This window comes from Vulpes lagopus, chromosome 10, assembly GCF_018345385.1.
Source record: "Vulpes lagopus strain Blue_001 chromosome 10, ASM1834538v1, whole genome shotgun sequence".
Lineage (NCBI taxonomy): Eukaryota > Metazoa > Chordata > Mammalia > Carnivora > Canidae > Vulpes > Vulpes lagopus.
The window spans coordinates 59,465,389-59,493,360 of record NC_054833.1 but is presented as its reverse complement, the minus strand read 5'-3'; the positions used below and the strand labels follow the sequence as shown (position 1 = coordinate 59,493,360).

At 55.4% G+C, this 27,972-nt stretch overlaps 3 protein-coding genes across 8 annotated transcripts; 1 reads left to right on the top strand and 2 right to left on the bottom strand.

Annotated features, from left to right (window-relative positions):
• Positions 1-39: 39 nt before the first annotated feature.
• On the bottom strand, positions 40-22,084 carry ARHGEF15 (Rho guanine nucleotide exchange factor 15). 2 transcript variants are annotated; one of them, XM_041771330.1, is made up of 17 exons: positions 21,961-22,084; positions 12,091-12,193; positions 9,442-10,094; positions 8,440-8,772; positions 8,157-8,211; positions 7,291-7,349; positions 6,971-7,182; positions 6,711-6,871; positions 6,398-6,550; positions 6,164-6,293; positions 4,724-4,798; positions 4,512-4,604; positions 4,262-4,422; positions 4,014-4,166; positions 3,760-3,842; positions 3,544-3,648; positions 40-1,642 (listed from the first exon to the last, which is right to left on the bottom strand). In XM_041771330.1, the coding sequence occupies exons 3-17, from the start codon at positions 10,043-10,045 to the stop codon at positions 1,491-1,493; spliced, it is 2,529 nt and encodes an 842-aa protein (XP_041627264.1). In that variant the 5' UTR covers positions 10,046-10,094; positions 12,091-12,193; positions 21,961-22,084; the 3' UTR covers positions 40-1,490. The 2 variants fall into 2 exon arrangements, with proteins under 2 accessions (XP_041627264.1, XP_041627265.1); XM_041771331.1 differs by lacking the exons at positions 12,091-12,193; positions 21,961-22,084 and adding an exon at positions 11,575-11,624.
• SLC25A35 (solute carrier family 25 member 35) lies at positions 21,334-26,049 on the top strand. 4 transcript variants are annotated; one of them, XM_041771334.1, is made up of 6 exons: positions 21,334-21,351; positions 22,814-23,388; positions 24,263-24,328; positions 24,666-24,818; positions 25,140-25,274; positions 25,445-26,049. In XM_041771334.1, exons 2-6 carry the CDS (start codon positions 23,014-23,016, stop codon positions 25,616-25,618), a joined length of 903 nt encoding a protein of 300 aa, XP_041627268.1. In that variant the 5' UTR covers positions 21,334-21,351; positions 22,814-23,013; the 3' UTR covers positions 25,619-26,049. The 4 variants fall into 4 exon arrangements, with proteins under 4 accessions (XP_041627268.1, XP_041627269.1, XP_041627267.1 ...); XM_041771335.1 differs by lacking the exon at positions 21,334-21,351 and adding an exon at positions 21,609-21,912 and having other exon boundaries at positions 23,042-23,388; XM_041771333.1 differs by lacking the exon at positions 21,334-21,351 and adding an exon at positions 21,609-21,912.
• RANGRF (RAN guanine nucleotide release factor) lies at positions 26,022-27,465 on the bottom strand. 2 transcript variants are annotated; one of them, XM_041771336.1, is made up of 5 exons: positions 27,279-27,465; positions 27,067-27,183; positions 26,686-26,842; positions 26,507-26,592; positions 26,022-26,296 (listed from the first exon to the last, which is right to left on the bottom strand). In XM_041771336.1, exons 1-5 carry the CDS (start codon positions 27,377-27,379, stop codon positions 26,173-26,175), a joined length of 585 nt encoding a protein of 194 aa, XP_041627270.1. In that variant the 5' UTR covers positions 27,380-27,465; the 3' UTR covers positions 26,022-26,172. The 2 variants fall into 2 exon arrangements, with proteins under 2 accessions (XP_041627270.1, XP_041627271.1); XM_041771337.1 differs by lacking the exon at positions 26,507-26,592 and having other exon boundaries at positions 26,161-26,296.
• Positions 27,466-27,972: the final 507 nt, after the last annotated feature.

Genomic DNA, 27,972 nt, shown 5'->3' with positions numbered 1-27,972 from the left:
AGCCCCATCCGCTTCCAAAGCCACATTTGGAAACCACCCTTCCTTTAAGCACACATTCTGCTCACTGCAGGACCGCCAACATTTATTGAGGGTTTCTGGTATGCCAGGCACTGTGCAAAGTCCCGGATGGCCAAATGCCAGTCACTTTCTCCCTCCCCGCCTTCCCAGAGTCTTTGCATCTCCTATGGCTGGCGTGCAGTTGCTGTCCTGGGCTGGCTGCCATATATGAGCTGAAGGGACAGCGGGACGGCCCAGCTCAGGGAAGGCCTGGTGCAAGGCCAAGGTCCTCCCTCGCCAGCAGCTGTCGGCTCCGCGCTGGCTCAATCCCTCCCCTCCTTCTGGCATCAGGACAGTTTCTCCCCTGGAAGGAGATGCTGGGGGGGCAGGGGGCACCACACTGGCTCTCTGTGCTCCCTCCACTGTTTGGCCCAGTGTTGCTGGTGAGACGTCCAGGATGGAGGCAGGAGAGCCTTCACTGGCCAGCCCGCGAGCCATAGCTCCTGTTTCTTCACCCAAACCTGGGGCCCAAAGCCAGTCCAAAGCTCAGAGGCTGGATAACTGGTGCCAGTTCAGGCAGGTGGGAGGCCGAGTCTGGGGCGAGGAAGCTTCAGGGGGCTTCAGGCCGCAGCTACTGGCCGTCTTCATGTCCTCAGGCTCCTCCACTGGGCTGCGTGGCCGGTCCGCAGCTTCGCCCTCCAGCTGCTGTGGGTCCCTGGCCCAGAACTCAGGCTGCTCATCCCCGACTCTAGCCACACCCAGCACATCCCTCTTGAGCTCAGATCTCCTGTCTCCTTGGAGAAAATAATAAGAAAAGCAGGGGGTGAAGAAAGAAATGGAGCACTCAGTCATCTGGGAGGGGGCGAGACCACACACACACATCACGTCCAGCAGGACCACCTGCCCTGATACATAGAGACCTGTGCACACGCGCACACACACTGACTCTCAGACACACGCTCTGGATCCTTCTAGGAGAAAGGAAGTGGCTTGAGAGGGCAGAGGGGTCACCCCAGGAATGGAACCCAGCGCTCCCCATACCCGAAGGGCAGGACAGTCATTGCTACAGAACCAAGCAGGGTCACCACCCGCCTCTTGGGCCCAGAGCACCACCCTGCTCGTTGCTGTTGGCTAGTTTATCCTCAGACTTTGTCTCCGTTTGTAAAACTCTATTGACCCAGCTTGGTCTTCACGGCTGTGAGCGGAGCAGAGATACTCCTGGGCCAGTGGCTCGGCCAGCTCAGCACCATTGGCTGCTCTGTCTCCGTGGGCCACCCACTCGAGCCATCCTCAGTCTCCATCACCGGTGGGTCCAGCAGCCTTGTTTTCATGGGCTCCTCCTCCTGAAGCTCAGTCCCTTTTGGTGGCCAAGAGAGGTAGCTTTTCCACTGACAGCTAATCCGGTAAGATGGACAAGCTTGGTCCTCTCCGCGCGCACCAGGTGCCGGCTGTCCCAACCTGTGACCGCCACCGCCGCTGCCACCCAGCCTGCATTAGGGTGGGGGGGCACTGGAAGAGCCTGAAGAGGGTCCAACAGCCTCAAGGAGCCTCTGGTGCTGGCGCAGGTGCTTCCTCCTTTCGTGTTCTCCTGTGACTTCACACACCAACTGGGCAGGGAAGGCCCCAGGAAACCCCTTCAGCCAGCCTGGGGAAGGAGAGATAAGAGGCCCAAGTGGAGCCAAGGCAAGGGAGAGGAAGGAAAGGAAGGGGGTCTGATGGGGTCTAATGCCCAAGGGTCACAGTGAGTGTGGGGATCACTGGAGAAGCCTGGAGCATCAGAAGATGTGACATGAGAAGTAGAGGTCACTGCAGCAACAGAGGATGGGGGGGTCCCTTCTGTCCAGCCCTGCAGCGGGCACTCAGCTCACTCAGAGGGAGAGCCGGAGTTCTTACAGACCCGACGAGGGCCTGCATGTTCTGGTCCCCGGTACCTCTGTGACCTCACCTGCCCTGTCCCCTCTTTTTCACTCCCTCTACCACGATGGCCTCCTTACTGTTCCTCGAACACACCGGCCAGCAGGGCCTTTGCACTGACTCCTGTCTCTGTTCCAAGACACTTTTCCCCCAGACACCATGTGCCTCATCATTTTCAGGCCCATCTTCATACCTCAGCTATTCTAGAACCTACAGGCTGTACGCTGTCACCCAGAGGCTCTGTGAAGAAAGCACGTACTGAATGTTCATTTGCTAGTCAATGATATCAATAACGTGACAGTGAGAACGGGATGAAAAGGAAACTTGTTTAGAGTGCAGAAGTCACAGATGGGTCATGGCTGGGGAGGAAAGGCGAGACAAGCTATAACGCTATGGAGACCAGAACCCATGATCAGGACTCATGATGAAGAATTTCAAAACACTGGCCTTATTTATTTTGCTATCTCTATTGGTAGAGTATTGGACAGTTAACAATCATGGGTGGTTTCTGCAATTGATATTTAACGATAATTCCAAGATTTCCAATGCCTCTAACAAAATACCATACTGAACCCCATCAAAAATCTTTTTGCTGGGGCACCTGGGTAGCTCAGTGGTTGAATGTCTGCCTTTGGCTCAGGGTCCTGGGATCAAGTCCCACATCAAGTTCTCTCCAGGGAGCCTGCTTCTCCCTCTGCCTGTGTCTCTGCCTCTCTCTCTGTCTCTCAGGAATAAATAAATAAAATCTTTACAAAAAATCTTTTTGCTGATCTACCTTCAAATACTATCTAAATGAGGAGTCAGTACACTTTTTCTATAAATGGCCAGATAGTAGATTTTTCAGGCTTTCAGGCTTACTCAACATAGTAGTTAAGCACATAGAAGACAAAAGCACTCAGATCATATGAAAACAGACGGGTGTGGCTGTGTTCCGATAAAACTATTTACAAACACAGGTCAGAGTTAGCCCTTCGGCCACAGGTTGCTCACTCCTGATCTAGGCCAATATCTAGATATCAATCTCTTCATACCATACTAGTATTTTCTTTTCTTTTCTTTTCTTTTCTTTTCTTTTCTTTTCTTTTCTTTTCTTTTTTTCTTTTCTTTTCATGATTTTACTTATTTATTAATAAGAGACACACCAAGAGAGGCAGAGACACAGGCAGAGGGAGAAGCAGGCTCCCTGTGGGGAGCCCTATTCAGGACTCGATCCCAGGACCCTGGGGTCATGCCCTGAGCAGAAGGCAGATGCTCAACCACTGACCCACCCAGGAACCCCAATATTAGTATTTTCTATGTGATTATCTCTCCCACTACAGGTTTGAATTTTATTTCTGGGCACACACACACACACACCACAAAAAATGCCTGGACAACAAATACTGCTCACACTTGAGAAATTATTTTGAAACTCATGTTAAGATGCTAACAACAGTGGCTTGGCGGTTGAGCGTCTGCCTTCAGCTCAAGTGGTGATCCCAGGGCCCTGCGATCGAGTCCCACATCGGGCTCCCCAGAGGGAGCCTGCTTCTCCCTCTGCCTGTATCTCTGCCTCTCTCTGTGTGTGTCTCATAAATAAAATCTTTAAAGAAAAAAAAAATCACCAAAGGAATAGCTACAAGAATCTCTCACCTTCAGGGCTCTTGAGCGGGTGCCTGGGGGGAGCCCTGGACTCCAGACCTTGTCCCTCAGTCCTGGCCGGCACAGAAGGCTCCGAACACAGTTCCTGGGAACAGTCTGGTTGGGGGTGAGTGACATGCAGTGGGATCGAGACTCTTCTTGGCTTCTCCCTCATTTTCCCCAGAAGCCTTGCCTCTCCCCACCACCTCCCCTCTGGGGGACACTCACCACAGTCCTCATAGACGGTATCTGGGGAGCAGGGAAGGGGGCCCGGAGTGGGGAAAGCTCCCAGCCAACGCTGCATGTCTGATCTGGTTGGGGACACAGGGAAGGGTCATGTTTGAACCAGGGACAGACAGCGCTGGGATAATCAGGGCTGCAGATTGGGGAGATTGAGGAAGAGGGGGCAGGCTCTGAGAAACCAAGTGAGGGTCTGGGGCGGGGGGGGGGGGGGGTGTTTCCCCAAAGGAGACAGGACTCACAGGGATGAAGCTTGTAGGAGCCGGTGGGTGGGGCGGCCCTGGTGGTTGCTGAGAAGGGAGAGGCGGAATGTAGGGGGTCCAGACGGGTCCGGAACCTGCTGGGCCTGGACCAGGGAGCGGTGGGCATAGTCCAGAACCTGTAGCCGCTGCCCGCTGCCCGGGAAAGAGGCAGTTGAGATGGAGAACGGGCACCCGCTGGACCCCTCCTCCCGACCCCAGCCTGGGTACCCTCCCTCCCTGGGACCCACCTCTTGGGCTGAGTGATGAGCAGCAGGTCACTGAAGAGCAGCAGGCAGAGGGGGGTGAAGCGGGGACGTGAGGTGAAGAGCACACCCCCCCTCCGGCACCCTAACTCGGTCAGCTCCCCCTGCAACTCCAGGCGCCTGGACCAGGACACCAGGGGCAGGGCCTGTGGAGGAGCAGGCGGTGGTTCTGGCTTGTTGCAGATACAGGAGGGGAGGGGAGGAGAGAGGAGGGGGGGCCGGGGCAGGGACCAACCTTGACTTTGTGAAAGCGCAGCCTCTGCGTGAGCCGGATCAGCTCCTCTGTCTGCTTCATGCGCCCCACCTCGGCGCTGCACCGCTCAATGATCTGGGGTCAGGGAAGCCGAGTCACCCTTACTGGCTGCACCCCTACCGACCACTTGTCCGCCTGGTCACATCCCCTCCCCACCCCCCAGTCCCAGGTCCCCAAGCATCCCTCCTGCCCACCTTGCTGACAGCACCCAGGGCTTTCTGTGCATTCTCCTGGCGGCTGGACCCTTCCTCTGTCTGGCGCAAGATATTCTGGAGACAAGGAGGGGCTTCAGTTCAGAGGGTCCCGCCTGGCTTGACAAAATGCTTAGTTTGGGGTCACAGGGCTGCCTCAATGAGGCAGGGGGACCTCACCACTCACTGGTTCTGCACAACCCCGAGCGTGGCAAGTTACCTCCCTGAGCCTCAGTGTTCCCCACCTATCAGGTGGGAATAATTAATACCCACCTTAGCATACCAACAGCACTGCCGTGAGGATTCAACGAGATGAAAAGACACAAAGTACTCGCCATAGTCCTCGGCACACGGCAAATACCAAGAAAGAGGGCTGCTACTGCTTTAATCATCCTCAACCACAACTCTTAGCGCAAACAATATAGCAGAATGGTTCACAGTGCTTGGGTTCGGGGCCCTGGGTGGCTCAGTGATCGAGCATCTGCCTTTGGCTCAGGGCGTGATCCCAGGGTCCTGGGATCAAGTTCCACATTGGGCTCCCCGCAGGAAGCCTGCTTCCTCTGCCTTTGTCTCTGCCTCTTTCTGTGTGTCTCTCAAGAATAAACAAATAAAATCTTTAAAATTAAAAAAAAAAAATGCTGGTAATCTAGATGTGGCCTCCTCATACCGGATCACCTGGTTTAGGGAGAAGTTTCTACTTTGCCATGAAAGAGTTTCAACCTTCCTCCTACCCCCCACGCCCCAGCATCACTTCATCAAGGAACCCTTTTTTTTTTTTTTTTTAAGATTTTATTTGTTTATTCATGAGAGACACACAGAAAAGCAGAGACACAGGCAGAGGGAGAAGCAGGCTCCCTGCGGGGAGCCCGATGTGAGACTCGATCCCAGGATCCCGGGGTCTCGCCGTGACCTGAAGGCAGACACTCAACCGCTGAGCCACCCAGGGGTCCCATGGAGCCCTTTTAGACATGTTTTCTCCAGGTGTCCCACTAGCCATGAAATTTTAATACCCCAAATATGCTGTGCACCTATGTATGTGGCCGTGGGAGTACCATCAACATCAGCATAGCTAAGAGTTTCACACCTCCAGAGAACTAATTTTTGCCCCTTTGGGAGTGACATCACCCCCCCTGGGAAGGCACACAGTGGGACAGTCCAAAGATCACTCCCCACATTCCCCTGAAACCCCTGAGAGAGGGAAAGGGACCTGCCCAAGGCCCCTCAGCCAAGTGGTGGCAGAGCAAAGTTCAGAACTGGTGTCTCCAGCCAGGGCCACCTTCATGGCATGCAAGCTGCCAGATGAGATATGTGGTTAGCTCCAGGGAGGCCTGGTGGGTCCTGGATTGAGAAGCCTGGCAGGAGGCTTGGAGCAGGGTTCCCCACCACTCCTACATGGGGTCTGGTGTGGGGCAAAGAGGCCCCACTCCCCACCAGGACAGGTACCTGCAGCAGCATGCGGAGCCGCGTAATGCGCTGAAAAGGCAGTAGCAGGAAGGAGGGCAGGGGCAGCCGCTCGCACTTCGGGAGGCTCTGCAGGCGCCGCAGCTCGGCAGAGAAGCGCACATTCGTGTCCCTGGGAAAACAGTCCACCTCCAGGCCCTGGCTCCCCTGCCTGCCCAGTCAGGCCCCCAGCCCTGCTCCCTGGCTTCCCCCACACGGCTCCCCCAGCACACTCACATGAGGCGGCTGTAGGTCTCCTCCTGGTATTGCTGATTCCGCACGTAATCCACATACACTGAGAAGGGCCCCACAGCGTGCTCATGCACCACGTCACACAGGTCGCTGATGTGGGGGGAAGAGCGCACTCGGGACAGTAGTGTCCCTAAAAACCTGAAGGAGGCGGAGCAGAGAGCTGGGTCTCCCGGGTGTTTGAGCCAAGAGCTGAGCACTAACTGGGCGCGTGGAAGGGAAGACCTGGGACAAGCAGAAAACTACGGGAGTGCCCAGCAGCCCGAGTTCTGGTGGGCTGCGAGGACGGGACCCCACTGACCGCTCGCTGACACCCTGGACTCGCTGCACATTGGAGAAGAGGGTGTGGTGGTCCCGGGGGGTTAGCGTGTCCCGTAGAGCCTGGCTCAGCACGAAGGTGTCTGTCAGTAGCCGCAGGGAGCGCAGGTAGGAGGCCTCAGATGTCACCACCTCAAACAGGCTCTGAGGAGGGAGGCAGTAGTGGAAAGCCCAGCTCCCAGGCAGCCCAGAACCGGAGTCCCACCCTCCTCCTCCCTGGCCCAAGCCCAGGCAGGCCCCCACCTCCTGCATGCGCCTCTCCTGGGGGCTGAGTGTGTCCAGGAGGCCACTGGCTCGCACAGCCGGAAGCTCCTGCCACAGTGTGTTGCGAGGTCCAGGCGGCCGAGCGAAGGTGGGAGCTTCACCGGGATTTGTGGGAGACGGACACCCATCCTCACTGACTCCCCAGAGCTCCTCTGATAGCACAGCTGCCCGATAGTTCTGGTACAGGGGCTCTGGGGAGCAGACGGGGCACATCAGGGATGCCCAGCACCTCAGAACCCCTCCCAGCTGCTTGCTGGTCACACCAGGGGAGGGGGTCCCCCAGGTCCAGAGGCCCTCACCGTCTTGCAGGGGCAGCTCCCAGTTCTGCTCTTTCAGCTCCTCCAGTTCCTCCTTGTCCCTGCAGAAAGAAAGGGATGGAGCGCCCCAGAGCCACCAGTTACCTCCCAGAGGCACTATTCATATGATAGTATGAATGAGTGCACAACTCCGATGCAGGTCGTCTGCGGGGACTCTCACCCAAGTGCAGACGCACAACTCAGTTATGAGCCTGTTGTGTGTGAGGTCCCATAGCAGGCGGGCCCCATCCCCTCCCAGGATCTCAAGCCTCTCTCTCCAGTTTCTCACATTTGAAACCATTGTCTGGGATGTCCTGCCTGTGCCTCAGTGAGACTTAGCGAGATCAAACCCAAACTCACACCTCCCTGCTCTGTTTCATCCGACCAACCTAGGAGAATTCACACCAGCAAGTGCAGAATAAGGGAATGAGCCCAAACCAGCTCTGATGGGGGTGGTGACCCTAAAATGATTAACAAGGGGCGCCTGGGTGGCTCGGTCAGTTAAGTGTCTGCCTTTGGCTGGGGTCACGATCTCAGGGTTCTGGGATGGAGCCCTACCTGCCATGGCATCACATGGAGCTCCAGGGCCACCTCCCTGCCCATCGGGATGCCTGGTTCTCCCTCTCCCCCTGGCCCTCCCCCTGCTAGTGCACACGTGTCCATGCTCTCTCTCTCTCAAATTAATCACTTTTTAAAAATAAAATAAGCAAAATGATTAACAAGGCCAGATACACAGAAGTGGTGTTTCTGGAGCCAAATGGACTTGTAGACAATTGCTCTAGAGACTCAAGGTAGGGGAAGGTGGCTTTGAGCGGGGCCTGAAGCTTCGTCTGCTCTGGGGTAGGAGTAAGGCTGTGGGTGTTTGGTACCTGCCCTCCACAGGTGCTGGAGGAGCGCTTGGAGGAGCTTCATCAGGATTGTCCCCTGGAGAGAGAGAGAGAGCCCGGAGTGAAGAGAACAGACCTCCAGGATCCCCAGCCCAGAACTCCCAACTCCAGCCCCAGCAGAGACCATAACCCAGGGCAGCCCAGGGCAGCAGCTGGTGGAGGAACAGAGAGCCCCCGGCCCCGTTGTAGGTGGTTGGCTTTTCCACCTCTCTACCTCCACCCCTTCCCTTCCCAACCCAGAGGCCCACTACCCTAGGCCCTGTACCTGTTTGGATTCCATCTTCCAAGGGTAGATCGAGATCTGGCTTGGGGGGGTCCCCAGAGATGGCAATGTCCTGCCTGACCCAAGTTGGTTTGGGGGCTTTCAGGGGTGGTAGGAGTTTGCGCTCAGCTGTGGAGCGGTAGGACGTAAGGACGACTGGGGGGAGACTGATGCTGGGAGGGTTGGGACGGGAGCGGGAGGCCCTCATTGGGGAGGCCCGGCAGAAGGCCCTGGGGCCATCCTCATAGCCCCCCACGGGCACCCAGCGCAGCTCCAGGCCAGGCCGGCCTATGTGGCAGACACAGGGGCAGCAGGGAGGGCAGGCTAGGCCAGCATCTGTGGGAGACAGGGGGTGGATCTAAGGAGGAGACCCCTGGGGCCTGGCCCCACCCTGCCCTGGCCTCCTCCCTCCCTGAACCCGTCCAGCAGGGGAACTCAGGGGTCCAGCCCCAGGCATCTATCTCCTCCACCTGCCTGTCTTCAGACCACAACAAATTACTGAAACCAACTTTCTGAACATGGAAGCTATTGTGTAAGAATGTACCCCTGGGGGCACCAGGGTGGCTCAGTGTTTGAGCATCTGCCTTGGGCTCAGGTCGTGACCCCCAGGGTCCTGGGATCTAATTCCCCATTGGGCTCAAGGGGAGCCTGCTTCTCCCTCTGCCTGTGTCTCTGCCTCTGAATGAATAAATAAAATCTTTTTTTAAAATATCTTATTTATTTATTCATGAGAGACACAGAGAGAGAGAGAGAGGCAGAGACACAGGCAGAGGGAGAAGCAGGCTCCATGCAAGGAGCCCGACATGGGACTCGATCCCGGGACTCCAGAATCACACCCTGGGCTGAAGGCAGTGCTAAACCGCTGAGCCCCCCGGGCTGCCCTGAATAAATAAAATCTTAAAAAAACAAATATAGCCCCTGCAAATGCCCCATCTTAAAGCACTGGAAACAAGGAAGGTGAGCTAGATGGGCACCCCCTCCAGCAGTGCCCCACGACGCACTTACCCGGAGTGCCATTCTCCTGGGACCCACTGCTGCCAAGGTTGACCTGTGGAGCCTCTCTTTCCCCATTTACATCCGCTGCCCCCTGGGGACCCAGCTCCAGGGCGTTGGCAGCCTGGACCCTGCTTTCAGCCCCCCACTCAAACCTGCCAGCCAATCTCCTCACAGTGCCTGGGGCCGAGGCAGAGCCTCCCTGGGCTGGGACCCCCGCTGTGGGGAGCAGGGGCAGGGTGTGTGACCCCGAGGGTTTGGGTGGAGGCACCGGAGACCTGGGAACAGGTTCTGGGGAGACGGAGCGCCTGGATGCCGGACTAGGGGTGCTGGAAGGCGAGTCTGGGGAAGTCTGGGAGTCCAGGCTGGCTTTAGAAGCTGATGGGGGCAGGAGAGCAGGGGGCTTGAGGGATGCGGCCGGGGAGTCCCAGTGGATGGGGGTGCACATTGGGGTCCCCGCGTCATTGGAGGTGAGGGCAGGTTCCTGTGGGGAGGAGCCGTTGTGGTGGGGCCCTGGGGACGCCGCAGCCCGGGGCCGAGAAGGGGGGCGGGGGCGGATGATCCGAGGGGGCTTCTGCGTGGGGGGTGTCGCTGCAGGAAGAGACTGGGCTGACATCTCCCTCTGGGCTCTTCAAAGGAGTGGGGTCCTCTGCTGGAGTCATCCCCTAAGGAGGAGGGAGGGAGAAAGAGACCCTTAGCGCCCCCCCCCCCCCCGCCGTGGGTAGACTGAGGCCTCTGAACAGAAATTGTTGGCCAGCAACCGGGCAGGACGTCAGGGGCAGGAGGGAAGGCAGGTGCCCTCCGTCTGCCCCTTTCTCATCTCCACCGGCTCGGTCGGCACCTCTCACCCCCACCCCCACCCCCGCGCCTTCCAGGTCTGGCCTGCGTGTCTGTCTTTGGGCTTCAGGTGCCAGCCTCGGGCCAGAGGAGATAGGGAGGCGGGCGTGGGGGCGCCCAGTTAGAGACCCACATGGGGGGGTGGGGGTGGGAGGCCCGGGTACATGAGAACTGGAAATGTCGGGGACATGGGGGCTTGCCCTGTGGCCACGCGCGTCTAGCTGCTGAACTCTGTGTGTGCGCGGGTGTGTGAGCGTGTGTGCGTGCGTGTGTGCCATCTGCAGGGATGCCGTGAGATGCGCTGAGAGCGCACAGCTCTGGGTGGGCGGGGGCGCATGTGCGGGGTGGGGAGAGGTGGGGAGGCGGGGGCGCGTGTCCGGGGGGAGGGGTGGAGGGCGTGTGTCGGGGGTGGGGGCTCAGGTCCGGGGGGAGAAGTGGGTGCCCAGGGGCACGTGTCCGGGGTGGGGGTGGGGAGGCACATGTCCGGAGCGGGGGAGGGGGGAGCAGAAGCGGGGGCGGGCATGTGGGGCGCTGTCTGCGTGGGGCCCGTGTGCGCAGGCGCGCCCCGGAGCCGGGCAGCGAGGGATGCATCACTATTTCCCTGCTCCCGCCGGCCCTCCGCCCCCCATTTCCCAGTTCCTCTCTCCGGACTCTCCCTTTCCGGATTATTTTTAGTCTCCTTTTCCTGCCCTGAAGATTCCTGGAGCCTCTGACCCCAAGAGACCAGAAGGCCCCAGGCATGGTCTGTCCTGCCCCGTCCTCATCCCTCCCTGCTCCCCGTCCCCCGCCCCCCCACCGCCGCTGCCACCACCAGTCTGGCCAGAGAGGCCCCAGTGGCAGCCTGGGTCCCTCCAGGAGGCAGGTGGGTGGTCTGGAGACCCAACAGAAGGTGAGGACCAGGGAGTCCAGGACGCTGGCACCTGGGCTTCGCCTCCTGCGGGCAGGCGGCGGCGGCGGCAATCCCGAGAAGGCTGGGGGGTGGGGGGGAACTCGCAGAGGAGTCAACACAGGACTGGACTGGACAGTCAGACCCCTCCAGGCCCCAGACTGGGTTCTGGAGAAAGGATGCCGGGTGGGGGCTGGGGGCCGGAGGCTGAGTCTTGCAGCTCAATGGCCTCTGTGTTCTGGCAGGAAGCTCCTTAGGTGGCCCAGGCAGTGTCCTCACTGGCCCTCAGCCTCCTCCCAGCCTTGGCCCCCGCAGGGATTCCTCCCCCCTTCACTCCCCACAGGTACCTGCCTTTACTTCCTTTCCCACCCCCACTCGGGACTGTCTCCCAGGGACCTAGGTACTCGGACCCAAGCACTTACCCTCCGGTCCTCTCCCCTCTGTCCTCCCAGGGCTGAGTGAGTAGGGGCAGGAAACAGGAATCGGATCCTCCTCCCAACCGGACACCCCCCCCCAAACCACACCACACTCCACATGCGCACACTAGGGCTCTGGAAGATGTGAGGGACCCAGGATCCCGAGGGTCTAGGGAAAGGCTGAACCTCGGGCCTGGAGCATGGGTGGTGCCATATGCACCCGCTCAGTCTGCACTGAGGTGTAGACCAGGGACTCGCAGGGGCTGGGGGTAAGGACCAGGTAGCAATGGCACAGGGCTGGGCAGGGGTGCTGGACACTTCTGTCAGCTAGAGGATTGTGTATGTCCCTCCACGACATGTCTGACCATCTGTCCTGCACCTGACATGATGGCCTGTCCCTTTAGCTGCTGACCTGTCCCCCTGGGTGTGAGTGGGTCCATTATTTCACACCAAGATCCACCCCCACCCAGGATTCTCCCTCCCTAGTTCTGCCAGAGTGTGCCCCCACCCCCCAAAACTTACCTTTATCTTTCTGGAAGCAGTTTCTACTTTCAGCCTGTCCTGCCTACTATCCCTGGGAGCGACGAGTGTGGGGCCAGGTCTCCGAATGTCTGTTCCTGTGTTTCTGGGGCGGGAATCGAGGGCCCAGATTGAGATCTCCAGAGGAAGCCAGTTCCTCAGCCCCACCCGTCCATTGTGTCAGGCGTGTGTGCATGTGTGTATGGGGGGGAGCAGGGGGAGAGGGCCCGGGAGCCGGCAGGAGAGGAAACCCGTCTCCTCCAGGTGGGCCCGTGACATTTGCTGGGACCCCTGCCTGCTCACTGTCCTCAGACCCCCTCTGTGTGGGTCCCAGCCCCCGACTCTCCCTCTCCTACTGGGATGCCCTGATGTCCATTCCCCATGGACTGACAGTCGGTATCCCTGGCGCTGGGTGGGTAGGGGACCCTCTCACTTCGAATTTGCTCTGTGCTTGGGGCGCTGAGTCCTGGGGGGGGGGTGCTGTAAAAACAACCGAGGGGGTGGAACCAGCCACACCCCAGCTGGGATGCAGGCTAGTGGGTGGAAGATCCAAGGGCAGTTTTGAAATCCGGGGGCCTCTGCCTATGTCCAGGTGCCACTCTTTCTAGATCTTCCCACGCACGCACACACACACAAACAAGGCACTAGAAAGAAAAGCCAGAAAACTGGGATAAAGGCGTTTGAACCATTTTTTCCTCTGAGTGAAAAGCAAAATTCTCCCAATGAACAACCAGGCACCACCGCTACCCGTCTACCCTCCGTCGCCCGCCCCCCCCCGCTCCCCGCTTGCAGAGCATTGGTAGCACATGCTGTCTGGAAGCCCGCCTCCCTAGACATCCCCATCCGGACGTCCTTCACCTCTCCAAGCTGCTGCTCAGACGCTTCTAGTGAGGCCTGCCCCACCACTCAAAAATTGCAGTCTGCAGCCCCACGCGGCATTCCCAACCCACCTTCTTTCCCATAAGCAATCATTCCTTTTTTCTTTTTTAAGATTTTATTTATTTCACAAAGAGAGAGAGCAGAAGCAGAGGGTAGTGCAGAGGGAGAGGGAGAAGCAGATCCCCGCTGAACAGGGAGCCTGACTTGGGATCGGATCCCAGGACTCGGGGATCATGACCTAAGCTGAAAGTAGACACTCAACCAACTGAGCCACCCAGGTGCCCTGCAAACATTCCTTATACTAAAATGTCGGGGCGCCTAGGTACCTCAGTCAGTTAAGCATCTGACTCTTGGTTTCGGCTCAGGTCATGATCTCAGGGTTGTAGATCAAGCCCCATGTTGGGCTCCCCGCTCAGCAGGGAATCTACTTCTCTCCCTCTCCCTCTGCCCCTACCACTGCTCTCTTACTCTCTCTCCAAAATGAGTAAATAAATCTCATTTTTAAAAATAGCAAAACATTTATTGTTAAATCAATAAATTATGTTTATAGTTATGTTTTCATGTTAAATAATAAACTTCCTGGTGGCAGGATCTTTATGTTTTGTTCACTGATGTATCTATCCCAAAGTTCTGGGACAGGTCAGGCATATAATACATGCTTAATATTTTAGAAATTAAACCAAATTAGGGTGCCTGCGTGGCTCAGTTCATGAAGCGTCTGCCTCTGGTTCAGGTCATGATCTCAGGGTCCTGGGATCAAGCCCTACATCGGGCTCCCTGCTCAGCAGGGAAGCCTGCTTCTCTCTCTGCCTGCCAATCCCCCTGCTTCTGCTCTCTTTCTGTCAAATAAGTAAATAAAATATTAAAAAAGAGGCATACCTGGGTGGCTCAATTGGTTAGGCATCTGCCTTTGGCTCGAGTCATGATCTTGGGGTCCTGGGGTCCAGCCCATGTGGGCTCCCTACACAGCAGGGAGTCTGCTTCTCCCTCTCCCTCTGCCTGCCCCTGCTCCCTCTGCTTGTGCTCCCTTGTTTGCACTCTCTCTCTCTCTCTCTCTCAAATAAATAAGCAAAATCTTAAAAAAAAAAAATTGAATCGAATTAAATTCTCTGCTCATAACCCACTAGCACCCAACTCTCCTTCCCTAGAGACCATTTCCTCAATTCTGTTGATCACACACACACACACACACACACACACACACACACCAGGACCAGAATTCCAACTTCCCAGCCCTCATCTCCAGATCCTTTTGGGCTTGCAGAGTTCGGAAATCTCTCTGAGAGTACCTCACCAACCCACTCAAGAAAGCCAGATACACATATGTAGCCAAACGAATCCTGTTTTGTTTTAAAATAGAACTATCTTCTTCATTTTGCTACTTATAAAAGTAACATTAAAAAAGATAACCCAGGGATCCCTGGGTGGCGCAGCGGTTTGGCGCCTGTCTTTGGCCCAGGGCGCGATCCTGGAGACCCGGGATCGAATCCCACATCGGGCTCCCGGTGCATGGAGCCTGCTTCTCCCTCTGCCTATGTCTCTGCCTCTCTCTCTCTCTCTCTGTGACTATCATAAATTTAAAAAAAAAAAAAAAAAGATAACCCAGAAAAAAAAAAAAAAAGATAACCCAGGACGCCTGGGTGGCTCAGCAGTTGAGCATCTGCCCTTGGCTCAGTGTATGACCCCGGGGTCCTGGGATTGAGTCCTACATTGGGCTCCCCACAGGGAGCCTGCTTCTCCCTCTGCCTGTGTCTCTGCCTCTCTCTGTGTGTCTCTCATGAATACATAAAATCTTTAAAAAAAGCAAACTAGGTTTTACCATCTTGGTAAGAGCAGTCAAAGTCTTCTAGGAAACACTTCACCACCACTCCGGAACCCCCACTCCATATGGTTCCAGTGGGACAGTCTCCCCCTGGCCATCTGACCCAGGTTTGGTCCATCCCCAGATCCTCATTCCTCTGGCCGCAGAGACTGGCCCGGGAATGCACAAGTCACCCAAGCCAAGACAGCCTCCTTCCCTGGGCCCCTGGGAAAGAGCTTTCTCTTCCCTCCAAGGTCACAGAGCAGGAACAATGTAAGTCCAAAGCAAGCAGACTTGGCTGCCCTCCCCCCATACCCCACCCTGTAATGAAGGAAACTAGTCAATAGTGGGAGAAAATGACCCCCATACCCAAGGGAAGCAGAGCCAAGACATGGAGGGGGCCTGACATCTCATCTGGGTCCCTTGGACAGTCCCCCATTTCCTGAGCCACTGAATTCCCTTTTGTGCTAAAGCTAGCTTGAGCTGGGTTTCATCACTTCTTGCTGAAAGAATCCTGGGGTCCCTGGGTGGCGCAGCGGTTTGGCGCCTGCCTTTGGCCCGGGGCGCGATCCTGGAGACCCGGGATCAAATCCCACGTCAGGCTCCCGGTGCATGGAGCCTGCTTCTCCCTCTGCCTGTGTCTCTGCCTCTCTCTCTCTCTGTATGACTATCATAAATAAAAAAAAAAAAAGAAAAAGAATCCTGATTATTACAATCCATTCCCAGTGCAAGATGTGTGGGTAGCTTTAAGGTTTGCCATTACAATATATGCTGCAATTAACATATTTTTAAAAAATATGTATAGAAATCTTTTATTTATTTGAGAGAGAGAACATGAGTAAGAGGGTGGCATGGAGGGGAGCAGACACCCTACTGAGCAGGGAGCCCAACTTGGGGCTCTATCGCAAGACCCGGGGGTCATGACTAAGCCAAAGACAGACATTCAACCAACTGAGCCACCCAGGTGCCTCATGTCTTTTTTTGCCCGAAACAAAACACTTTCCATTTGAAATTTGATGAACAAAGTAAACAGATTGGTTTTGATTCTCCTTGAGGATTCTTTTATGAAAGGACACATGAGTCCTCAGGTCTTATTTCTCATCTCTTGACCTCCACATTGGGCAGCGTCGACTGTTCCTTGAAAATCAGGTAGGGGGAGATCCCTGGGTGGCGCAGCGGTTTGGCGCCTGCCTTTGGCCCAGGGCGCGATCCTGGAGACCTGGGATCGAATCCCACGTCGGGCTCCCGGTGCATGGAGCCTGCTTCTCCCTCTGCCTGTTTCTCTGCCCCTCTCTCTATCATAAATAAATAAAAAAAATAAATCATTTCTGATTCTTTAAAAAAAAAAGAAAAGAAAATCAGGTAGGGCTTGGCCAGACCAAGAGGCAAGACACAGGTGCCCACCTGGAGAGACCACAGAAGCACAGGTGCAGTAAAGAGGAATGTGGGCCCATCTGGAATCTTGGGGACACCTGGGTGGTTCAGTTGGTTAGGCATCCGACTCCTGATTTCGGCTCAGGTCATGGGTCCTGGGATTGAGCCCAACATCAGGGTCGCCACTAAGCATGGACACTGCTTAAGGTACTTGCTCCCTCTGCCCCCTCATGTGCATTCATATGCACGTGTTCTCTCTGTCAAATAAAATATTTTTTTTTTAAAGGAAATCTTAGGGATCCCTGGGTGGTGCAGCGGTTTGGCGCCTGCCATTGGCCCAGGGCGCGATCCTGGAGACCCGGGATCGAATCCCACGTCGGGCTCCCAGTGCATGGAGCCTGCTTCTCCCTCTGCCTGTGTCTCTGCCTCTCTCTCTCTCTGTGTGTGACTATCATAAATGAATTTAAAAAAAAAAAAAAAAAGAATCTTTTAAAAAAAATAAAGGAAATCTTAGCTTTTCAAAATGGAAAAAGTGATATGAGGCTGGAGGAACAAGTAGAGGCCACATAGTGTGCAACCATATGGGGCAGATGGGCACTGAAGCTTTCTGAGCTGAGATGGGGAGAAGGGACAGTAAAGTTTTAACCAGTCCCACACTCACTCTCCCATCTTCTGGTACCTGGTTGTCCTTTGAGGAACTGCCCCCCATTCCCATCATTCTAGTCCAGATGGCCCGTTCTGGGGGTGGTGCCTGGCCCACAAGCAGCCGGTCAACACACTCTCCCCTTGCCACTAAGGTTGGGTGGGGGCTGAGCATGCAACGCAAGCAGGGCCAAAGCATAATCCACACAGGACTTACGCTCAAATTCATTGAAAAAGAGACTCGACTCTCCCTGATGGCTCATTTCCACAGATGACTGCACAACCCCTCCCATCCCCATGCCCTATTGCTAGGTGATTCGGCTGCCACTCCTCTCATCAAGAGGAAGAATTTATTTTCCCTGCAATTCAATCTGGGCTGGCTCAGCGACTTGTTTCGATCAAGAGAATTGCCGGGGAACTGACACTGTGCCTGTTTGGGGCCTGAAGAGGACTGGCAGCTTCTGCTTTGTTCTCTCAGGAGCCGGCCATCGTGTACAGAAATGTGGGCTAGACGACCGGGTGGTGAGAGGCCATGAGGAGGGAGGAACCACTGAGAGAATCAGGACGCCCACATAGCAAGGCCATCTTGGATCTTCCACCTCCAGCCCATCTGACACCATCCTGGGGCATCCACGCTGGGCCCTGCCCAAATTCTTTTTTTTTTTTTCCTTGTTTTTTTTGCTCATATTCTTGATCCACAGATTCATGAGCAATGAAATATTTTGTGTCTCAAGCCGCTAAGTTTTGGAATGATTCATTATGCAGTTGTGCACAAGCAAAGCACTGTCTTTCCACTGGGGCTGCTAGGCTAGGGGGGGGGGGGACACAGGCCCAGAGCTGCTGGCGGCCATCAGGGAAGTGGCCTCAGAATAAAACCAACACAAGGGAGAGGCGGAGAGACACAGATTTGAGTCCCTCATCCCACTGGCCCAAAATCATAATTCTGTTTGCACTTTTCCATTAGGTGAGTTTATGAATTCCCATTCTGTAAGCTGGCTTGGGTTGGGTTTCTGTCATTTGTTGTTTGTTTTTTTTTGTTTTGTTTTGTTTTTTTGTTTTTTAAGATTGTATTTATTTATTCATGAGAGACACACAGAGAGAGGCAGAGACACAGGCAGAGGGAGAAGCAGGCTCCCTGCGGGAGCCTGATGTAGAACTTGATCCCAGGACCCTGGGATCATGCCCTGAGCTGAAAGGCAGACACTCAACCACTGAGCCACCCAGGTGCCCCGGGTTTCTGTCATTTGTTTTTTTTTTTTGGTGTTGTTGTTGTTTTGTTTTTTTGTTTTTTGTTTTTTTTTTTTTTTGTTTTTTGTTTTTTGGTTTTTGGTTTCTGTCATTTGTAACCAAAAAAAGTCCCTTGCTAGGGGAGAGGAGCTCACAATGAAAGAAATGTTGAGTCTGAGTGGTCTCTGGGAGGACTGAGATCCTGAACTGCACTAGAATCCTTCTGGGAGTCCAGAACACTGGGGGATCCTTTCTCATGTGGGCAGCCACTAGGGTATGTATCCAGGCTGTGGTGTAAGATGAATCAGAAGAGGACAGTGAGGATCGAATGCTCTGGGAATCCATACAACTTCTGATCCCAGTGGGGAGAGAGGAGGATTCAGTCCCACTGCCACCAGGTGGAGTCTGAGCACTTCAGGTGCAGAAGAGGCACAGCCCAGGGCCCTCCACCCTCAGGCACCTGGTGCCCACCTCGGGGGTCCTCCTTCAACTCCTCTCAAATTTGTCTCAGGAAATTCATATCCAGAAAAAGATAACGGTTGACAGTAATCAAGATGACAGGGTGTTAGCAAAAGACTAGACACAAAGAGAGGCGCCTGGGTAGCACAGGCGGTTGAGTGTCTGACTCTTGGTTTCAGCTCAGGCTGTGGTCTCGGGGTCCTGGAATCGAACCCCACGTTGGGCTCCACACTGAGCATAGAGCATGCTTTGGGCTATCTCACCCTCTCCCTCTGCCCCTCCCATCCTGTGTTCTCTCTCTCAAATAAATAAGTGAATCTTTAAAAAAAGAAAAAAAAAAGATCAGGGCGCCTGGGTGACTCAGTGGTTAAGCATATGCCTTTGCTCAGGGTGTGATCTCAGGGTCCTGGGATCTAGTCCCCCATCGGGCTCCCCACAGGGAGCTTGCTTCTCCCTCTGTGTCTCTGCCTCTCTGTGTGTGTGTGTGTGTGTGTGTGTGTCTCATGAATAAATAAATGCAATCTTTTTTTAATTAAAAGAAAGTTTTTAAATAGATAAAAAGCTCAATTGGAGAGAATAGAGACTCTAGAGAGAGACCACACAGATATATAGAGACTCTAGAGAGAGAGACTACACAAATATATTTAACTGATGTTTATCAAAAAAGCAAAGGCAATTCAATGGAGAAAGGATAGTCTTCGCAACAAAAGTTGCTGGCACAATTGGGACATAGATATGTTTTTTTTTATTTGTCTATTTATGAGAGACACAGAGAGAGAGGCAGAGGGAGAAGCAGGCTCCCTGTGGGGAGCCCGATGTGGGACTCGATCCCGGGACTCCAGGATCACACCCTGGGCCGAAAGCCGGCACTAAACCGCTGAGCCACCCAGGGAACCCCATATATATATATATATATATATATATATATATATATATATATATATATATTTTTTATTCATTCATGAGAGACACAGAGAGAGGCAGAGACACAGGCAGAGGGAGAAGCAGGCTCCATGCAGGGAGCCCAACTTGGGACTAGATCCTGGGTCTCCAGGATCACGACCTGGGCTGAAGGCAGCGCTAAACCACTGAGCCACCCAGGCTGCCATATATATATTTAAATCTAGCCCCAGACCTTTACACCATTCACTCTAAAACAAAACAAAACAAAACAAAACAAAAAACATAGACCTGTATGTAAAATATAAAACTACAAGATTTCTAGGAGAAAATATAGGAGCTAATCTAGGCTACCCTGGGTTTGGCAATATGCTTTTAGATACAACACCAAAAGCACAGTCTGTGAAGGACAAAAATTTGACATTAAATTTTGATATAATTAAAAACTTCTGCTCTGCAAAAGATACTGTAGGAGAATGGAAAGACAAGTCATAGGCTGTGAGTAAACATTTCTGAAACACATATCTGATAAAGGATGATTTCATCCAAGATACACAAATAGCTCTTCACCTCAACAAACAAAAACAACCCAATTAAGATCCGGCACCTCACTAAAGAAGATATACAACAGTATAAATTTCCAGCTCTAAAATGAGTTCTGGGGATCTAATGTACAGAATGGCAACTATGATTAACCATAATATTGAAAGTTGCTAAGAGTGTAGACCTTAGAAGTTATCACCACCACCACCCCCACACACACACACACATACACATAGGGTCATCATATGAGGGGATAGAGGTGCTAATCTTATTGTGGTGATCGTCTCACAATATATATGTACCAAGTCATCAAATGTATACCTTAACCTTTTTTTTTTTGTATACCTTAAACGTAACGTATGTTTATATGTCAATGACATCTCCTTAAAGCTGGGGTGGGGGAGATAAACAGATGGCAAAAAGCATACGAAAAGATGCTTGGCATCATTTGTTATTAGGAAATTACAAATTAAAACAGTAGGTACCACTGCATACCCATTAGAATGGCTAAGACTGGGGCACCTGGGTGACTCCGTGGGCTGAGCATCTGCCTTTGGCTCAGGTCATGAATTGAGCCCCAGGTGAGGCTCCTTGCTCAGTGGGATCTGCTTTTCCCTCTGATCCTGCTCATGCACACTCTTTGTCAAATAAATAAAATCTTAAAAAAAGAAAAATATTGGGTGAACCTTAAATATACATTTGGGGGAGGACCTGGGTGGCTCAGTGGTTGACCATCTGCCTTCGGCTCAGGGTGTGATCCCAGGGTCCTGGGATAAAGTCCCACATCGGGCTCCCTGCATGGAGCCTGCTTCTCCCTCTGCCTGTGTCTCTGCCTCTCTCTCTCTCTCTCTCTCTCTCTCTCTCTCTCTTTCTCTCTGTCTCTCATGAATAAATAAAATCTTAAAAAAAAAAAAAAAAAAGATTCTCATCCCATCCACCAGGTGGAGAAATCTGGGAGCATCCCTTGGAAATTTTCCGAGGACTGTTTCAGTCCCTCTTGAGAAGCCCGGTGGGAAGTCCTGCTGTTTGCTGTACTTTGCTCGGGACCCCTCCAGTCTCCCTAAGGCTCAATGTGGTAGCAGGACAATGGAGAGATAGAGATGACTCAGACCCAGTCCCCAGGGGGTATCTAAGAACTCCTTGGGTAGGGAAGGAGTCAGACAGTAAGTAAATAACTGCTAATTAAAATGAGAAATGTGGATAACTGTTAGAGGAGCAGAGCCAGAGGGAAACAGCTTGAAAGTGGAGAACTTGCCAAAGCTTCCAGGGTCAGGAGAGACAGCTCAAGGTGAGGAAGGATCGGGAATCACCAAAAGGGGTTAGAGTCATTTCCAGCCGTGGAAACAGGATATGCAAGTGTCACAGGGGTCTGATAGCCTGTGGCTTTTCTGGAAACCTGCTATCTGAGCACTTAGTAGGAGTCCAACACTTGCACCCAGGTAAGTGCAATAGATACTTAGCATTCCCATTTACAAAAGAATCTCTGAAATGTTAAATAATTTGCCTAAGGTCATCTAGCTGGTAAGCAAATAGACACACACAGGAACTCCAAAGGGCACTCTGAGTCTAAATGTGGTGGTTGCTTCACACGCAGGCAGCCAGCCTCTGCCGCTGCCGCCTCCTCCTCCTCCTCCTCCTCCTGCCTCATCCTTTCTTTCTCCAAGCCTTCTTTCTCCCTCAAGCCCTTCCCGGAGTGGCTAGCTCCTCCAGCCTCTTTCACCAGTTCACCCGTGATTAACAGCTACCAGACTCACGAGCAAGGACAGGAGTCCAGAATCCCAGGCGCCCTCCCACCGCTAGCTGACAGTGGAAGGCTAAACCCGGGGATCAACCTCCCTGCCTAGCCCGGGTCCGCCCTTCTCTGGATTGCGGCGAGGATCAAGAGCTCAGGGCTGTGAGTGCGCTCCCACGCCATCCTTCGCTCCCCGCAGCCAGCCACACCCTGGCTCTGGGACCTACGGATCCGGTCGCCGGCCTTAGAGATCGGCCTGGTCCAGCAGGTGTGTCCCCTCCGCACCTGTGGGCGGAGCCCCAGCTTCCGGGCTCACCTGGCGCCAGAATCGGCGGGGGGCAGCGAGCAGATCCGCAGGCTGGCAGTCCCCGCCCGCCGCCGACCCCGACTGGAGGGAAGGGAGGGGCGCCGTCCACCTGCCCCGGGAGCGGCGCCAACACCCCACCCCACCCCACCCCCACCCACCACCATGCCCCGCCCAGTAGGGGGCTGCTGCCTCGGCTCTCGGCCTCGGCTCGCCAAGCTGTCCTCCCCGCTCGGCTCCCGGGGCGCCCCTCCCGGAGCCCCGAGTCTGGGGCGCCGGCGCCGGCGCGGGGAGAGTTAATTCCAACTGTCTCCACGCGGATTCCGGGGGCCGGGCTGCCGAGGGCGCCTCCCATTGGCCGCGGAGCTGGCTCGGCGCTGATTGGCTGGCGCTGCCGGCCCCCGCTCGCCTCGGCTCCCCATTGGGCGCCGCGCTCCGGGGCTGGAGTGTGGCGGCCCGGCCTCCGCAGGTTCCCCGGGCCGAGCTGCTGCGAGCTCCGGCAGCTGCCTGGGGACTGCGAGCTCCGGCAGCTGCCTGGGGACATCATCCCCGGCCCGGAGTTCCGACTTCCTTCACCCCCACCCCCCACCCCCCCCCACCCCCGATCCAGACGCCACCGATCTCCTCCCGGATCCTCTTCCTCCGTAACCTGCTGGTTTTCTTTTTCCTCTCTCTCTCGGCTCCCATCGCCCCAATCCCCTTTCCCTTCCCTGCTCCCGGGCCCGTGGCTGACCATCCCCATCATCCCACCTGCCATCCGCCTGGCTTCTGCCCCTCCTTGACCTCGGATCCCGTGACCGACGGGGCACTGCCATAACCTTCCCACCAGACTCTCCTAAACTCCTTTTCCTTCTCTCTTTGCCAGCTCCTGACTCCCAAATTCCAGCTAACCTTTGACCTCTTGACATCTGACCCTAACATTCTTCACCCCAAATCTCTCAGTTCCTGCCTCCTGCAGTCCAAACTTGCCAAGACGGAGGCCTACCCCCTGAGTTCTGACTCCATTTCTGAAGCTCATTTTTACTTTCTTACTCCTGGGTCACTTCCTGTCACTGCGACCCCACCATGGACTTCTTGATGAGCGGCCTGGCAGCCTGCGGGGCCTGTGTGTTCACCAACCCTCTGGAGGTGGTAAAGACCAGGATGCAGTTGCAGGGAGAATTGAAGGCCCCCGGCACCTACCAGCGGCACTACCGAAATGTCTTCCACGCTTTCATCACCATCGGCAAGGTGGATGGCCTGGCTGCCCTGCAGAAGGGACTGGCCCCTGCCCTCTTATACCAGTTCCTGATGAATGGCATCCGCCTGGGCACCTACAGCCTGGCTGAGGCCAGAGGCTACCTGCATACTGCCGAAGGCACCCTCAGCCCTCCGCGAAGCGCAGCAGCTGGGGCCCTGGCTGGGGTCATGGGAGCCTATTTGGGGAGCCCCATCTACATGGTGAGAGGAAGGGTCTTGCCTGGGGCCTCCAGGCAGACCCTTGGTGTAGGGTGGGGCCTGGGCCTTCACAATCTGACACTGAGATTGGAAGTGGGTTTGTGCAGGGAACAATGAAGAATCTGAGTAACATCGTCAGTGGGTGTAGGGATGAGGGAGAGTCCTGGGCACCACAGAATTATAATCCCACAGTCTCCTCCTTTGAGTTTTCTGGAATAGGTGAAGGATCAATAGCCTGAGGCCCAGAGAAGGGAAGTGACCAGCTCAAGGTCACACAGCTGCTTGCTGCTAGGACTAGGTTCTGCTTAGTGTTCCTCCTGGAAGACACTGGCGGTCAGGCAGTTCTATAAGAGAGGCAAGTCTGGTCTCACTCCTAGGATATGACATTCAGAAACAGTGACCCCTCCAAAGTCAGCCTCCACATGCCTCCTTGGGGCTTGGGAGCCAGAGAACAAGTTTTATGGTAACCTGCCCCAGAGTTGGATGGGGGAGTCTGGTCATGGTGGTAACTAGAGATCCAGTCTGGGAATAGGAGCTGACATGAGAGGCCGGACACCCAAGTGCTGCCTAATAGGGACAGTCTTAGGAAATGTTGCCATTCTCTAACCTGTCCATCCCTCACTCAACCCCCAAGGGAAGGAAGATGTAGAGGGCGTGGGGTATCTTGCAGTGCTAGGAGATCCATCCCCTGGGACCGGAGCCAAGGGACACAGAGTCTCATGACCAACGTGTTAAGTGGGAACAACAACAATTATCAGATTAAAAGGATACTCCTTGCTGAACACCCTGGAGGAAGTGTGATGGGGTCAGGCGTTCAGGTCTTTGAGGTGGGAGGCTGACCACTGGGCCATAGGCCATGACATTCTCTTGTCCCCAGGTGAAGACACACCTGCAGGCACAGGCAGCCTCAGAAATTGCTGTAGGACATCAGTATAAGCATCAGGTGAGTGTTTTCCAACCCTACTGGGGTCCCTGCCCATTCTTTCCCATTCCCCCCACTTCCTGCACCACCCACCCCGCAGCTCTCTGCCTGTGCCCAACAGCTGCAAGGCAGCCATGGCTTGCCTAGCCCACTGATTCAGCACCCACCCCCTGCCCCTCCTGTGGAGTGGTGAGGAAGAGAACAGTGCGGGTGATAGAAACATTCCAAATCTAAGTCCACATGGAACTGGTTGTCCAGACACCGGGTGCCCATTCAAGACCCCTCCTTGGCAGGGTTAGGTGGCAGCTCCCTGATGCCGGGGTGACTGAAGCCCGCCCCCGTGGTCTTCCCCTACCAGGGCATGTTTCAGGCGCTAAGCGAGATTGGCCAGAAACATGGTCTAGTGGGGTTGTGGCGTGGGGCCTTGGGCGGCCTGCCCCGAGTTATCATCGGTTCTTCCACCCAGCTCTGCACCTTCTCATCCACCAAGGACTTCATCACTCAGTGGGAGGTACTGCCCGGCGAAAGGGATGGGGCCACGCTGGGGGTGCGGGCAGTGGGAGGACAAGCTGAATTGGGCCCCATGAATGTCGCATGGTGATGTTCGATGCGAGGGAATGGCAGGAGGACTTGAGGGTCACTGACTCTTTACGCCCTTCCCATGATCCTCTTGTCACCTCATCCCAGATGGTGCATCTGAGTGCTGGAGCATCCTGCCCTTGGGAGCTCCCTGAGTTACAGGCTTTCTACTCTATCCCCAGGGCAAGGCCCCGTTCTTTCCCAGGGGTTAAGCAATTGGCTGACAAAATTCTCTTCCTCCCTCCACCCTTAGATATTTCCTCCCCAGAGCTGGAAGGTTGCTCTGGTGGCTGCCATGGTGAGTGGCATTGCAGTGGTCCTGGCCATGACACCCTTTGATGTGGCCAGTACAAGGCTCTACAACCAGCCCACAGATGCTCGGGGCAAGGTAAGGGGGTACTCTGGAGTGCCGGCAGGCAGGGAAGGCCAGGCGGTGGGTGAAAGCAAATTGTGGGTGCAGGTGGGACAACCTAAAATGCAGCCCGCTGAGATGACGCCCCTGGTGGGCTCTGACAGACTCCTTTCCTGTGCTCTCCCTCCCTCTCAACCCGCTCTCAGGGCCTCATGTACCGGGGGATCCTGGATGCTCTGCTGCAAACTGCTCGGACAGAGGGCATTTTTGGCATGTACAAGGGTATAGGTGCCTCCTACTTCCGCCTTGGCCCCCACACCATCCTTTCCCTCTTCTTCTGGGACCAGTTACGCACCCTCTACTACACGTACACCAAATGACAACAGCCACTCTTGCACACACCACCAAATCAGCACTCCTTGGACACTTCTGCCTCCACTACTATATCCTAGTGACTTCTGACCAGGTGACCTGTCATCCACCCAAGGGGGACAGCCAACACCACTCCCCATCTGTTTTCTCAGGGTTAAATCACTACAAGGAACAGTCTGCCTCCCTTCCTTGGGTGTCACTTTAAACCTTCCCTACCCATCCTCCTGGACACGTCACACCCCCTCTCTCAGGGCAGAGCCAATCACTCCAAAGTATTCCCTCCTTTTATGTGGATGGCCTTGGGTCCCCTTCTGATCCTATGCACAAACTTTTAACCCCCGACTCCAAGACCAAAAGGAACCAGGGGGGACCCAGGTGTCTTGTTGGATTCAAAGGCACAGAGATATTATCTTCGTTATAAAGCAAGTTTATTTCTGCAGACAGGAGGTGTCTTATGTTTATGCACAGGGAAGGATTTAAGGGCATATATCCAACTCCTTGGTCCCCTTGCAGAACAGGGTCCCTGTGTGCTTCAGCAGCTTTACGCAGTGTTTCAGCATCTTTACTGGGGACCAAAGATGTTGGGATCGTGAAGGGTCAGACTGGTCACCAGCTGTTCAAAGTCACCCAGGCTCCAGGGCAGAAGTGACAGATTTTCAGGACCAAGAGATAACCTATTGTCAGGGCTTGGGGGTGGGGGAACAGATGGAGAAAGAACATCATCCAGGCCTCAGGTGGTGACAGTCCCACTTCCTGTTCCCAGAAGGACCCCAAGCCTCTGGCCCTCTCCCTCTTTCTTGGAGGACCCCACCAGCCAGTCTCCCCGTTCTGCCCCTCCCAGCAGATCCTCCTGGGGGACCCAGTCATGAGCCATGTGTCCTTTCTGTCCTCCTTACGGGGGCTCATTGAAGGTGACCAGGACATCAGTCTGATAGCGGGGCAGCCGCAACAAAGCTTGGTGCACCATCACGTCCTTTGCTACCTGAAGGGATCAGGGTCACGATGCTTACCTGACCCCGCCCCCCAGGGCCCCTCCCATCACCCCTCCAGGAATCTCACACTCCCGTGCTCTCACCTGGTGGTTTTCTTTAGCTACCTGCTGCTTGCCAGAGAGGACCCAGGCTTCTTGACAGTAGCTCCGGAGAGCCAGGTTCTCCGAAAGGAGGGGCTGCACACTGTCCACTTGCAGGGCCCTAGCCTCCTGCATCCCGCCCACGTCCTCAAAGTGGTACCTAGAGGAGGGGGCGCGGGCGGGGTCAGGGAGGGACGGTGACCGGCCGCCCACTGCCTCCTGCCCAGCATCATCGAGTCCTTTAAGCTTCGCTCACTTCCCGCGATAAGGTGTTGCCCTTGGGCTGCCTCTCGGCCCTGATTAACCGTCCTGCCGCAGGCCCCGCCCACCTCTTCGGCTCCGGCCCTCCCATTGGCCAGCCGCGAGGGCGGCCACCTCCCTCACCGCGCAGCCTCCTCGCCCTGCACGTGGGCCTGCAGCTCCAGAAGTTCCACGATCAGGCTCTGGTCAGTCACGCGGTGGCAGAAAACTTCCTGATTGTCCGGGACCGGTCGCAGGTCGCTGGAGAGAGTCGAGGCAGACCCCCCCCCACAGGCTGAGCCCTCGCTTCTCCCCGCATCCCACCGGACGGGGCCGCGGCGCTCGCGCCTTCTCACCTTACGTCAAGGGCCCCCGGAGGCAGAGTGGCGGAGAAGGCGCCCCCGAACAGCGGGTAGTCTCGCGTGGGCTCCATGGGCCTGGGACTGGGTGCGGGCATCAGAGAGATATAGAAGAAACCCACGTGTGGCCACGCGGCATCACCATCACCGCCGCCGCCTCCGGTCCACCTTAGCTCCCGCCCCTTTAAGGGTTGGCCCCGCCCCTCGGCCGCGCTGGCCAATCAGCGTCTGCGTCTTGGGGGGCGGTGCCCAGCGGGGCGGCTCCCGGAAGCCTGGCTCTCGCGGGGGCGGGACCTGGGGGCTGCCGCGAGCTGCAAGCGGTGAAGTCAGACCCTGGCGCCGGGGTTTGTGAGCGCCGCGTGCCCTCCAGCCCGCGCCCACAGTCTCCCTTATTTAAAGAGGTCGCGCCTTCTGAGACTGTCGCTTGAGACCCTCCTTGGGGACCCTTGCTCGGGCAAGGGGTTGACGTCTGTGTGGGGTCTCCTGAATCGGGAGAATACCTTTGAAGGTCTTGCAGCTCCCTTCTTGGCGGGGACTTGGAGGCAGCGAGCTGCAACCCCGACCGCTAATTCCCCGGATGCGGGGATTTAGGGGAACAGGGGGCCAGGTGTGAGGCCCTTCCTGCAGGCGAGACCCAACCCGCGGATTAGGTGTTTAATCCGTCTCAAATCTTGCCTTGAGAACTTGGTGG

Excerpts from the sequence above, each read along its gene's own strand:
- ARHGEF15 (XM_041771330.1), bottom strand. The coding sequence starts at position 10,045 with ATGTCAGCCCAGTCTCTTCCTGCAGCGACACCCCCCACGCAGAAGCCC. Across the intron at positions 8,212-8,439 it reads GGAAGATGGAATCCAAACAG|GGGACAATCCTGATGAAGCT; the intron begins GTACAGGGCCTA and ends CTCTCTCTCCAG. Across the intron at positions 4,799-6,163 it reads GGCTCCGCATGCTGCTGCAG|AATATCTTGCGCCAGACAGA; the intron begins GTACCTGTCCTG and ends CCTTGTCTCCAG.
- SLC25A35 (XM_041771334.1), top strand. The coding sequence starts at position 23,014 with ATGGACTTCTTGATGAGCGGCCTGGCAGCCTGCGGGGCCTGTGTGTTC. Across the intron at positions 24,329-24,665 it reads GACATCAGTATAAGCATCAG|GGCATGTTTCAGGCGCTAAG; the intron begins GTGAGTGTTTTC and ends TTCCCCTACCAG. Across the intron at positions 25,275-25,444 it reads CCACAGATGCTCGGGGCAAG|GGCCTCATGTACCGGGGGAT; the intron begins GTAAGGGGGTAC and ends ACCCGCTCTCAG.
- RANGRF (XM_041771336.1), bottom strand. The coding sequence starts at position 27,379 with ATGCCCGCACCCAGTCCCAGGCCCATGGAGCCCACGCGAGACTACCCG. Across the intron at positions 27,184-27,278 it reads CCGGGGGCCCTTGACGTAAG|CGACCTGCGACCGGTCCCGG; the intron begins GTGAGAAGGCGC and ends GACTCTCTCCAG. Across the intron at positions 26,297-26,506 it reads GTCACCTTCAATGAGCCCCC|CCCTGACAATAGGTTATCTC; the intron begins GTAAGGAGGACA and ends CCCACCCCCAAG.